Raw genomic sequence first — 12296 nt, forward strand, 5'->3', positions numbered from 1 at the left:
CTTTTACACTACCAACTAAACCAATACAGCAGCTCATACGTCAGCAGCTGACAGAGGAGTGCTTACCTGAGAGTAACCGGAGAGCACATCAGAGTCACCGAGTGAAAACAGGCCGATCAAGTGTCAGAGGAAGAAAAGACTCAAAGGGGAAACAGAATGATGGACTCCTTGGTCTGTGTGGATGCAGGGAGTAAATACTGTATCTTAGTGATCAGAGATAAAAATGCATTTAGTTCATCTTAGTCAAGAAGGGAAGATTTGTACAAACTTGTCTTTGTTCTGCCTGATTATGACACCGTATAAGTCTTTTTGACTGATACGATGGGAGAAATGGTAGAAGAACAAGCTCAGAGGTAAACAAAGAGAAAAGGAGAGAAGGAAAGTTTTTTTAAAAAAAAGGTTGCAAGGACAGAACGAAAAGGGTTAATAAAAAAAACAGAGGGTGAAAAAAAGTGGTGTGGAAAGGAGAACACGGAAGAAAGGAGTACAGAACTGACCCTCAGCAAGCTGATTTTCAACTCTGGCTTTGCTCAGGATCTTAAGCCCTTCAGCCTGCATGGGACTGGGAGTAAGCTCATTATTTTTGGTCTTTTCTCACATTATAATTACAATATGCGACAACATTCTCAAGTAGTAGTCTCAAGTGAATTTTACTGTTAAAGAAGTGCAATTATCTCCAACACTAGGCTCATTTGAAATGTGAAGCGAGGAACATGTTTTTAAAAATTTGCAAGTGACTGAAAACTTTTGTAAAGCTAAAAAAGCACCTAGTTGAACATGATCATTAAGACTGTTCGAGTCTCACTGTTTGAGAATCTTAAAACGGTTCCCTGTATAAGTTGTGGACGTCACTGCAAGGGATCCGAATCCTTTGTCAGTGAAAACAGTTCGGGGCTAAATCAAAAGTGATCCAGAATCAGTGCAGACTTCACTGAGCTGGGTCGTTTGACCTCTGACTAAATATTGGTGCTTCTTGAGGTTAAAGACACGATTAATCCTGAATGATATTTGGAGCAACATTTGCTGTTATCCAGTTATCTTGGTCAGACAATCATTTTCTCACCCAGTGAGAGTCAGGGTGCTAAACTGGCCTACATGTATAGTCCAGACTGATAAACCAGTGGAAATATGGGGTAAGCTCAGAAAAACAGAAAAAACTGAGCCCAGCTGAAATCATGAAGCAAGTAACAGTGGGAAGATTTGGCTTTCAGAACGCTTACAGTGTTGGTAGCACGATAAACACCTGTCCCAACTTTTTTGAAATGTCCTTTGACAAGACAATTAATTTTCTCAGTTTTAATGTAATGTATTTTGCAAATTATTTCATTCTTTTTTATATGTCATTTTTACACAGTGTCTCGGGATGAAAAAACATTGACTGGACTATAGCAGGTTAAATTTCACAAATTCTGCAGCAATTTATTAATATATAAAAAAGAAAGCAGAGATCTAAAAAGATATAGATAACGATAAAGGTGGAATAAAGTTGGAATGAGGAGGAGGTAGCAGTGTTGTTGTGACGTGGACCATTTTAATCTAGGTGATGCAGTTGGCTCCGTGCCTCAGGTTACAAGGCATTGTGTGGCAATGAAGCAAGCTGTGCGAGCCTCATGTTTTAAACATGTCTAACTTAAATGCTAAATGTGATCCTGCCTCCTTAAAAAACAGCTGCAAATGCAAAATATAGTCAACATTAGGCACACATGTTTCACATTCTTTTCTTTTTAAACATGTGTTACAATTCAGTTCATTGTGTGGCTTCATGCTTGGTGGCTTTGTAAAATAGCCTTTGGTAATAAATATGCTGATTTGTGCAGCTGTTTCAATGTGACTAAATTTAATGTTTATCTCCTCCTTGAATCGCTACCTTATTGTGGTAGAGGGGTTTGTGTGTCCCAGGGATCCCAGGGGCTATGTTGTCTGGGGGCTTTTGCCCCCTGGTAGGGTCTCCCATGGCAAATTGGTCCTGGGTGAGGGACCAGACAAAGAGCGATTCAGAAGACCCTAATGAAAAGAACATCGAGGGAACAGTTTACCTTGCCCGGGATAGGGTTACCGGGGCCCCGCCCTGGAGCCAGGCCCGGGGAGGGTGCCCGAGGGCGAGCGTCTGGTGGCCGGGCCTTAGTCCATGGGGCCCGGCCAGGCACAGCCCGAAGAGGAGACATGGGCCCATCCTCCCGCAGGAAGCGCCATAGGGGTCGGGTGCATTGTGTGCCGGGTGGCGGCCAGGAGCGGAGGCCCTGGCGGAATGACCCCCGGCTGCCAAGACTGGCAATAGGGACATGGAATGTCACCTCTCTGGTGGGGAAGGAGCCTGAGTTAGTGCATGAGGTTGAGAGAAACCGGCTAGATATAGTCGGGCTCACCTCTACGCATGGCTTGGGCTCTGGAACCTGTCTCCTGGAGAGGGGTTGGACTCTGTCTCAGTCTGGAGTTGCCCCTGGTGAGAGGCGGTGGGCGGTGGTGGGTATTCTATTATCCCCTCGGCTTGCTGCCGGTATGTTGGGGTTTTTCCCGGCGCCTTAGGGTCGGGGAACGGGTCCTGACTGTCATCTGCGCTTATGCGCCGAGTGGCAGTTCGGTGCTGGAAGGTGCTCCACCTGGAGACTCTGTTGTCCTGCTGGGAGACCTCAATGCTCACGTGGGTAACGACAGCGAGACCTGGAGACGTGATTGGGAGGAACGGCCTCTCTGATCTGAACCCGAGTGGTGTTTTGTTATTGGACTTCTGTGCAAATCACAGTTTGGCCATAACAAACACCTTGTTCGAACATAAGAGTGTCCATAAATGCACGTGGCACCAGGACGCTCTAGGCCATAGGTCGATGATCGATTTTGTAATCGTATCACCAGACCTGCGACCATATGTTCTGGACACTCGGGTAAAGAGAGGGGCTGAGCTGTCAACTGATCACCACCTGGTGGTGAGTTGGATCAGGTGGCGGGGGAGGACGCTGGACAGACCTGATGCACCTAAACGCGTAGTGAGGGTGTGCTGGGAACGTCTAGCAGAGGCCCCAGTCCGCGAGATCTTCAACGCACACCTCCGGCAGAGCTTCAACAGCATTCCGAGGGAGACTGGGGACATTGAGTCCAAATGGACCATGTTCAGCGTCTCCATTGCCGAAGCTGCTGCATTGAGCTGTGGCCGCAAGGTGGTTGGTGCCTGCCGTGGTGGTAATCCCCGAACCAAATGGTGGACACCAGAGGTGAAGGGAGACACCAGGCTGAAGAAGGAGTCCTATCGGGCTTGGTTAGCCTGTGGGACTCCGGAGGCAGCCAACAGGTATCGACAGGCCAAGCGGAATGCGGCTCGGGCAGTGGCTGAAGCAAAAACTCGGGTGTGGGAGGAGTTCGGAGAGACCATGGAAAAAGACTTTCGGACTGCCTCGAAGAGATTCTGGCAAACCGTCAGGCGTCTCAGGAGGGGAAAGCGGTGCTCTACCTGCACTGTGTATAGTGCTGGCGGAGCGCTGCTGACTTCGACTGAGAAAATTGTCAGGCGGTGGAAGGAATACTTCGAGGACCTCCTTAGTCCCACTGACACATCTTCCGAGGAGGAAGCAGAGTCTGGGGATGAGGGGAATGTCCCGCCAATTTCCGGGGGCGAGGTCACTGAGGCAGTTAAACAGTTCCTTGGTGGCAGAGCCCCTGGTGTTGATGAGGTCCACCCCGAGTTCCTGAAGGCTGATGAGAGTGATGTTGGGCTCTTCTGGTTGACACGCCTCTGCAATGTTGCGTGGAGATCAGGGGCAGTACCCGTGGACTGGCAGACCGGGGTGGTGGTCCCCATCTTTAAGAAGGGGACGCTGAGGTGGTTCGGGCATCTGACAAGGATGCCCCCTGGGCGCCTACTGGGTGAGGTGTTCCAGGCATGTCCTACCGGGAGGAGGCCCCGGGGCAGACCCAGGACACGCTGGAGAGATTATATCTCTCGGCTGGCCTGGGAACGCCTTGGTGTTCCCCCGGATAGGCTGGGGGAGGTGGCTGGGGAGAGGGAGGTCTGGGCCTCTTTGCTTAGGCTGCTGCCCCCACGACCCGGCCTTGGATAAAGCGGATGAAGATGGATGGATGGATGGATAACTAAAAATTATATACTATCCTACAACTAATGGCTGCTTATTAACCAAAGCATTAAAAAGTTAAATGTTTATTTTTAGTGATGTGAGCCACAATGGTAGCAGTCATAGTTTAGGCATAGCTGCTAAAAAAAAAGGCCAGCCAGCAATGTGTGAAAGATAAAATAAAACAGAGCTTCCAAGTTATTAAAAGTACTTGATATCACTCTAATCTGATCAATAAACTGAAGATGAAAAGTCCAAAGTATAAAAGCAACAAGTCATGGTTTTGCAAGGTGTGCGCCACATTATCTCTGTACTAGGATGAGCTGAAATGCTGGGCAACTGTGCCTGCATAAAGCCAAGCTAACTGTTTGCCCATGCGTCCTTTCTTCGTGCTTCATGCTACATTAAAAGTCTTGTGAATTGAGACTGGTATTCAATTTTATTCAGGTAATTTAAGCATGCTTATCTATCACTAAGCAAACGTCAGCTCTAACAGAGAAGTCAGGGTAAAAAAAAAAAGTAATATTTCTATTGTCAAACTGCAGGCTGTGCATTTGGAAAACATTTATTTATATATGCATGTGTTTACCTTTTTTCAGCTTCCACTACTCTGGGATGCACTGTAAGACAGGTGTGCGTTGACTGCAAATCAATGGCCCAGAAGGGGCAAACATTTGAGCTTCCACGACAGAGAATAACAGGATGAGGTGTTAAATGTTAACTGTCAGAAGACGCTTGTCTCAGGGTCCAGGCAGGCCAAAGGTCCATCGTGTGCCTCCACCTACTGACTCCTCCTAAAAGACATAATCAGCTCTCCGGTGACTCTACGATCCAGCTTCCTCTCTGTTCCGGTTTGAAACCTTGCAGAGCTCTGGAAGACTAGAGAGGCTTACTGCTCGAGACTCGACTGAGAGGGGAAACACAGGTAATGTGAAGGTAATTGTCCTTGACTTGTCTCACTTTGCCTTTTTAGTCCCTTAAGCAAAGACTCGGAGATTAATGAGGAATCTTTAACGTATTTTGGATGCTGATATAGTTATGGTTTGGACAAAGAGAGATGTTAGTTCAAATGAAACCTACTTTTTTTAAAATTTAGATTTAAAATGTATAGTAATTATATGTCTTTGCAGTAATAAAGTGTTACAACTCTCGTGTTAAGTTGTCAGGTTGATCAGACTTTGTGTCCGTTGCTGAAAACTGCCCTTGTTGTGTGTGTTTTGGGGTGGTGGGCGTGTATTTCAGGTGCACAAAGCTGCAGCTACTATGGACAGTCACATTATACAGATTTCCCGAGATGACTTGGAAGATCTAAAAGAAGCCTTCAACAAAATCGGTCAGTTTCGCACAGAGCCACGAACATGCATACACAAACACACAAACACAACACACACGCAAACTCTAACATGACCCTATAAAGGTACTGACAGTAATTCTGAACAAAGTAAGAGTTTTACTGCCATCATAAAATAAAAGACTCTTATGTAAGCCAGTTTTACTGCTTGTGTTGTACTTGTGTTTCACGTGTAATAAACGGTGCCAAATTTTATCAGTAACAATCACAGCTGCAGAGTTGCAAAGATCTTGATAATAATGAGTGGTGTAACAAAACAGACATTATCTTCCCATTTCTGCATGGCATAAAAATATCAAGCACAAAGGACAACAGGTCAAAGGCATCAAACAGCAATTTGGAGCAATTTAAAAATTATTTCTAACACCGTTCATCCTGGTCAAAGTTCATCTCTGACACTCATGTTTCTTGGAACCTTGAATGTCTGAACAAAACGTGAGAGAAATCCATCCAGTAGCTCCTTAGTTTTGACATCATCAGTGAAAACAACAAGCACCCATAAAGTGCCACAAATAGTTTTTGCCTCATTTTAGTAACAAACCAGAAGCCCAGGGGCCACTGACATGCAGCCCCAGTGCAATGAAATTTGTCCACATGAAACAATAAAGTTTAGAATCTATAGAAAAGAAAGTTTACAATAATAAACTTGTAATATGAATCTTTATTCTTAATGAAGGAAATGATTTGCCGTTTTTGTATTTTCTGTGTCTCTGTGTCCAGATATTGATAACAGCGGCTATGTGAGTGAATGGGAGCTTCAGGAGCTGTTCAAAGAGGCAAGCTTCTCCCTTCCAGGCTACAAGGTGCGAGAGATCGTCGAGACCTTCATTGCTGGAGATACAAACAAAGATGGAAAGATCAGCTTTGAGGAATTTGTCTCTGTAAGTTTTGGTACAGCCTGGGAGTAAATACACAAGTTTACATACCCGATTAGACATGAAGTAATGCATCATGTTTTGCTTTCAGATCTACCAAGACCTGAAGAGTAGACAGATCAGCGAGACATTTAAAAAAATTGTGTCACGGAGGGATGGGATTCGTTCTTTTGGAGGAACATCAGGAATCTCTAGCGAGGGAACCCAGCATTCCTACGCTGGTGAGGGACAGCAAGCTCTGTGTGTGTTTGCGTGCTTGTGCGTGTCCGTGTGTGTTAGTGATGAATTTTATCGCACCGGTGAACGATTTTTGTGTGCATGATTAGCTCCAGCTTGTAAAGCAAAGATGTTACTAAAAGCAAATACCTCAAATCTTAAATGACACCAACTGCTCTTCTGAAGGATATATTATATTATATTATATTATATTATATTATATTATATTATATTATATTATATTATATTATATTATATTATATTATATTATATTATATTATATTATATTACTGATGAAATCTCATTTTAGGGCCGTGTGAGCAGGTCTTTAAATCCACTTATAAGATATCCTTAATTGATCCTTAATTTAAAAGAATTATATAAAACATAATATATCAGTTATTACTGGATAAAAGGGTTTATAAATGTTAGCAACTGGACCTAATTTACTAGGAATTTATTTTCAGTATACGGATTATTTAATTTTTATTTATAGCTATTCTGTATCTCAAACCCTTGGTTAGTTAGTTAGTTAAATACAGCATATCAAAACAAAAACAAAAAAACTAAAGAGGAAGTCCTTGAAAAAAATTGAATTTTTGGCTGTAATGTAGATTATTAAATGAATTATAATTTAATGTAACAGCATGATAATGTTTATTTGAGGTGGCACAAAACAACTGTAGGCTTCCCTTCGATTTTCCTAGCTGTTTAATTATTATTTTTTGTCTATTAAATATCAGATAATAGTGGAAAAGGCTTCCCTGAGGCCTGTAGAGAGTTAATAGTCCATCTTTGTGATTTAACCGTTCAATCTAACACCATAATTTATTATAATAAACATCATAAACAGTCTACTAACCAGCTGAGCAGCTAATTGTTTACGCTCCTACATTACTTACTGCAGAAATTTATATGTGTGTTTAGATGAGGAGAAGGTGGCTTTTGTAAATTGGATCAACAAATCTTTGGCAAAAGATCCAGACTGCCAACATCTGCTGCCCATGGACCCTGATGATGAAAGCCTCTTTACCTCTGTCCGTGATGGAATCCTCTTATGGTATTAACACAAGCTCATGCACACAGGCAACCAAGAATAAGCGCCTCTATAAACATTTTTATTTTGCACTTTTATGTTGTAGCAAAGGTTAAAAGAGAAACGGTGTAATCTTGTTTTACTATTGTTTTATAGTGTTTCAGAGCGCCTTCCTGTTCACATTTTCTCAGTGGGTTTCTCTTTATTTTACACTTGTCTGCACAAGTATTTTACACTTGTCTTTATTTTACACTTTCACAGACGAAAGATAGCAAGTGAACTATCAGATGGCAGTCATAAACAGTAAATGCTGGATATAAAAAGGGGGAACTGGGAGCACTACAGGGTCAGGAATCAAACTTGTGACTACCCAGTGCCCAAATCTGGGTATCTTAGACTAGATTCAGAATCAATTCATTCTTTTACTTGTTTAAAAAACAAAAATCTCTTTCAGCAAGATGATCAACCATTCTCAGCCAGACACGATTGATGAAAGAGTCATCAACACTAGGAAACCCTCTACCTTTCATATGAGAGTAAGTAGCAGTTCTTAGTGAGTGGGTAAATACATATATTCATATCACCAATCCATGTTATTTGCAAAGAAAAAAATAGCTGCACAATTTCTGCCAAATTTTAGCTGAGAGCATCTGTAAAACTATATCATCAGCTTGTTAACTAAATGCGGACTCAGGTTGCCAGATTCTGTGCAGACTAAAAGAGTCTGCTGTTGTTTTTTTATAAGAGGCCAGCTTATGACCTTTGCTGCACCTAAAAAGTAAAAAGAAAGAAGAAGGTAGTAAAGGGAAATTCTCATTTAAGACACGACTACTTTAAAAGACCTGAATGTATTCGGTTAGATGTACTGTAGCTGGCACATGATAAGTCCTCTACTGAACATATGGATGTCAACTGAGATGACGATAGGTAGTAAATGTGTTATTGTGTTATTCTGAATATACTGATTCTCCCGGAATGTTGGACTTTGCAAAAAAGCCTGTAATATATTAACTTTTTACTGCATCGTCCTCTTCTTTTTCTTCTGCTGTGTTATATCTCATGAACACTTCTTCCTGGATGATATTTGTCCATCAGCAGTTCCATTTTCAGCTTCTGCTGATTTCTGCTTAGTTTCTTATTATTTGCAGGGTTCAATCTGTAGTCTTTATTTTCGCTGAGCTTTTAAAACAACAGAAACACTGCTGTATGACATGAGAGTGTTTCAGACTTTGAATTAAAAAATCTTGATGCAACGTGTGTTTGTAGGAGAATCTGGTCTTGGCCCTGAATTCAGCCTCAGCTATCGGGTGCACGGTGGTGAGCATGGATGCCCATGACTTGATGGCTGGAAAGCCCCACCTGGTTCTGGGATTGCTCTGGCAGGTTATCAAGATTGGCCTCTTCGCTGACATAGAAATCAGCAGGAACGAAGGTCAGCGCACACCTGCATGCAAACACACAACTTCACTTTTACAGCGCTCACCAATATGTGATGTAGTTCATGCAGGAGAGGTTTGAAATGTAAAGGTTTAGGCAAAACAGTGGAGCTTGTTAGGTTAAAACTGTATAACAGAGTGCCCATAACAGTGTTCATGATTATGTTTCTTTTCTCTAAGCATTCTGTAAGCATTTGGTGCTTTATTTGATTTTATTTTTATATGTCATATTATATTATCTGTAATCATACAGCCTCTAGGTACAAAAATATGTTACAAATTTTTGATTTTTTTGTGCTTTTTTTGTAACAAATTAGTGAATTCTTTTGCGCGTCTTCTTTACTTTGACCAGCATAACCACAACTGTATTACTTTTAATTGAGAGTATCTTGCTGCTTCTAGGTAAAAATGCAGTTTTTTATTAATTTCCTCTTTCTTGCTTTAACAGTTGATTAACTGCTGTTATGTGTTTTCAGGTCTGATTGCCCTCCTAGCAGATGGAGAATCACTGGAGCACCTAATGTCTCTCTCCCCTGACGAGCTGCTGCTCCGCTGGGTCAACTATCATCTACGCAACGCTGGAACGGAAACAATCAGCAACTTCAGCGAAGACATCAAGGTACCGTGCAGAATAAATACACACACACGTGAATACAGAGTCATCAGTAACCTCATCTTGTACTCTCCCACCGAAGGACTCACGGGCCTATTTCCACCTGATGGATCAGATCACTTCCTGTGAGGAGGATGAATTCCAAATGAGGATAAAAATTGACATGAGCGGTCTCAATGTGAGCCACAAACTTTTCACATAACAATGAGAAACTAATAAATAAAGCTAAATGTAAAGATAAACATTTCTGTTTGTCATTTTAACCTGTTTTCTTCACATTCTCATATTTACATAGCGTCTATACCGTTCTTCTATGCATACATGTCTCTGTGTGTGTTTGTTGTGAAGGAGTGGGATTTGGAGAAAAGGGCGGAGCTGATGCTGCAGCAGGCAGCCAGACTGGAATGCAGGCAGTTTGTTACTCCTCATGATGTCACATCTGGAAACAGCAAACTGAACATGGCCTTTGTGGCCAACCTGTTCAACATGCACCCCGGTCTGCAGAAGCTTCTGATGAACGGAGGCGATTTAGAGCACATAGAGAGTGAGATACATCCACCACTACATCTTGGCCTTACAATTACACGACAGAGTCATAAAATGCTGAAATGTACAGTACATAGAGGCATATTAGCCATAAAATGAGCATGGAGAAAACAGACGTAATGCTATGCTAGTTATACATGCCATAGACCAATAATAAGCCAGAGATGATAATAGGTGCTTGAGTTTGTGGCAGACGTCCAGACTATAGATGAAGTCAACTGTATGATAACATGTATGATGTCTTCATATCATTCTAGGGGAGACCAGAGAAGAAAAAACATTTCGCAACTGGATGAACTCTCTGGGTATTTCTCCACATGTGCACCATCTTTACCAGTATGTCATCAGTTATAAATAATCATGTTGACCATATCAGTTATTTAGGGTGAATGGAGCTGTAAATCAAGATCACGGCTTCATTTAATGAGGGTGAGAATGGATTAGCATGTGTCCTCATTTATCATTTCACTGAAGACTCCACAAGAGTAAGATATGGGCTTAGATATCCTAAATTTTAACGCTTTCCTCATGCAGACAGCATTGAAAATAATAAATCCCTTATTTAATTATAAGTGTAATTATTACTATTTGTTAGCTTTAAAGCACAGTAAAACATGAACTCCCCCTAAGGCTGCTAAAAGTCCATATTTCAACAAAAATAGAGATGACATGCTCTAAGTGTTCTCAGAGGTGGTCTTTTTTTTCCTTCTTCTTCTATTGAAATCCATTATCTGTGTCATTGTTTTTATCCAGTGACCTGTGTGACGGCTTGGTGATTCTGCAGCTTTATGATAAGGTCAATGTGTTTGTGAACTGGAAGAAAGTCAACCGCCCTCCTTATCCTGCTCTGGGGGCCAACATGAAGAAGGTACTAGACGCTAACAAGCAGAGCTGTCACAATGACAGGAAAAGCACAGCAGTGGGAAATATGAGAGATGTTTTTTTTTTTTTCCCTGTATCCCAGCTGGAAAACTGTAACTATGCTGTGGAGCTGGGCAGGGATGTCGCCCGCTTCTCCCTGGTTGGAATTGGAGGAGTAAATCTAAACGAGGGGAGTCGTGTACACACCTTAGGGCTGGTCTGGCAGCTGATGAGGAGGTATGTGCACGCAGAGCTGCAGGATGTTTTGCTTGCTGTAGTATATTGTTTGGTGAAAACAGATAGTCCATGCTTTGGCGACTGCTGCTCCTTGTATAGTTTCAGTTACCTGTACTTCTTACAATCCGCCAGGTACACAATTCAAGTTTTGTCTGATTTGGGTGATGGAGAGAGGGTGGTAGATCAAATCATCCTGGACTGGGTCAACAAGATGCTGAGTCAGAATAGAAAGGACACACAAATCACCAGCTTCAAGGTGTGTATCTTTGTTTGTGAAATGGTATGATATCAAAAGACTGTGTGCTTTAAACCCCTTTTTCCTGTTTTCTGCAGGACAAGCTGATCAGCACCAGCCTGCCAGTGATTGACCTGATTGATGTAATTGCTCCGGGGATGGTCAAGTTCCCCGTGGTGGCAAGAGGAGAAAATGGAGTGCTGAAGAAAGATGATAAAATCAACAATGCCAAGTAAGAAAAAAAAACGTTTTTAAACTCCCAACCTCTTTGGATTTTTCGCTCTTTTCTAATTTCCTTACTCCTCTCTCCTTTTTTGCTGCTCTTAGGTATGCAATTTCATTGGCTCGTAAGATTGGCGCTCGTGTCTACGCTCTGCCTGATGATTTGGTGGAGGTCAACCCCAAGATGGTGATGACTGTGTTTGCCTGCCTCATGGGGCATGGTATGAAGAAAGCCAAAAACTGAAGTAGGCACAAACAACACTGAATGAAGATGGAAAAATATATTTGTATTTTACTTTTAAAAATTTTCTTTAAGTTTTAACCTTGCCGTGCGTACAAAACAAAAACAGTCTAGCATTCTCTATTATTCGTTTGCAAGAAAAGAAAGCTGTAAATCTTTTTCCATCAATAAAGATTATTTTTTTTATACGTGATTTTATGGAAGATTGTTCTTTGCTTTAATAAACTTAACCAATTCTATTTACTTCTTCTGCAATATGAGCCAGAGATCCGGCAGAAGAAAAAGCAGAATTATACACACATCTGTTCTGTCAAATACATTTTATGTCTGTAAATGTTGTGCATTGAATATTGCTATTTAATT

At 41.9% G+C, this 12296-nt stretch overlaps 1 protein-coding gene across 2 annotated transcripts; it reads left to right on the top strand.

Annotated features, from left to right (window-relative positions):
• The first annotated feature begins 139 nt into the window (after positions 1 to 139).
• pls1 (plastin 1 (I isoform)) lies at positions 140 to 12296 on the top strand. 2 transcript variants are annotated; one of them, XM_080871175.1, is made up of 17 exons: positions 140 to 568; positions 4664 to 5000; positions 5307 to 5397; positions 6136 to 6296; positions 6382 to 6511; positions 7434 to 7566; positions 7997 to 8078; positions 8809 to 8974; positions 9455 to 9597; positions 9674 to 9769; positions 9940 to 10135; positions 10395 to 10473; positions 10891 to 11005; positions 11102 to 11235; positions 11368 to 11491; positions 11569 to 11702; positions 11798 to 12296. In XM_080871175.1, exons 3-17 carry the CDS (start codon positions 5328 to 5330, stop codon positions 11934 to 11936), a joined length of 1902 nt encoding a protein of 633 aa, XP_080727301.1. In that variant the 5' UTR covers positions 140 to 568; positions 4664 to 5000; positions 5307 to 5327; the 3' UTR covers positions 11937 to 12296. The 2 variants fall into 2 exon arrangements, with proteins under 2 accessions (XP_080727301.1, XP_080727302.1); XM_080871176.1 differs by having other exon boundaries at positions 4664 to 4989.

The sequence above is a fragment of the Rhamphochromis sp. 'chilingali' genome (assembly GCF_963969265.1).
Source record: "Rhamphochromis sp. 'chilingali' genome assembly, chromosome: 21".
In the NCBI taxonomy this organism is placed as follows: domain Eukaryota; kingdom Metazoa; phylum Chordata; class Actinopteri; order Cichliformes; family Cichlidae; genus Rhamphochromis; species Rhamphochromis sp. 'chilingali'.

Coding starts and splice junctions, on each gene's coding strand:
- pls1 (XM_080871175.1), top strand. CDS start 5,328: ATGGACAGTCACATTATACAGATTTCCCGAGATGACTTGGAAGATCTA. Junction 10,474..10,890: donor CATGTGCACCATCTTTACCA/GTATGTCATCAG, acceptor GTTTTTATCCAG/TGACCTGTGTGACGGCTTGG. Junction 11,492..11,568: donor CACAAATCACCAGCTTCAAG/GTGTGTATCTTT, acceptor TGTTTTCTGCAG/GACAAGCTGATCAGCACCAG.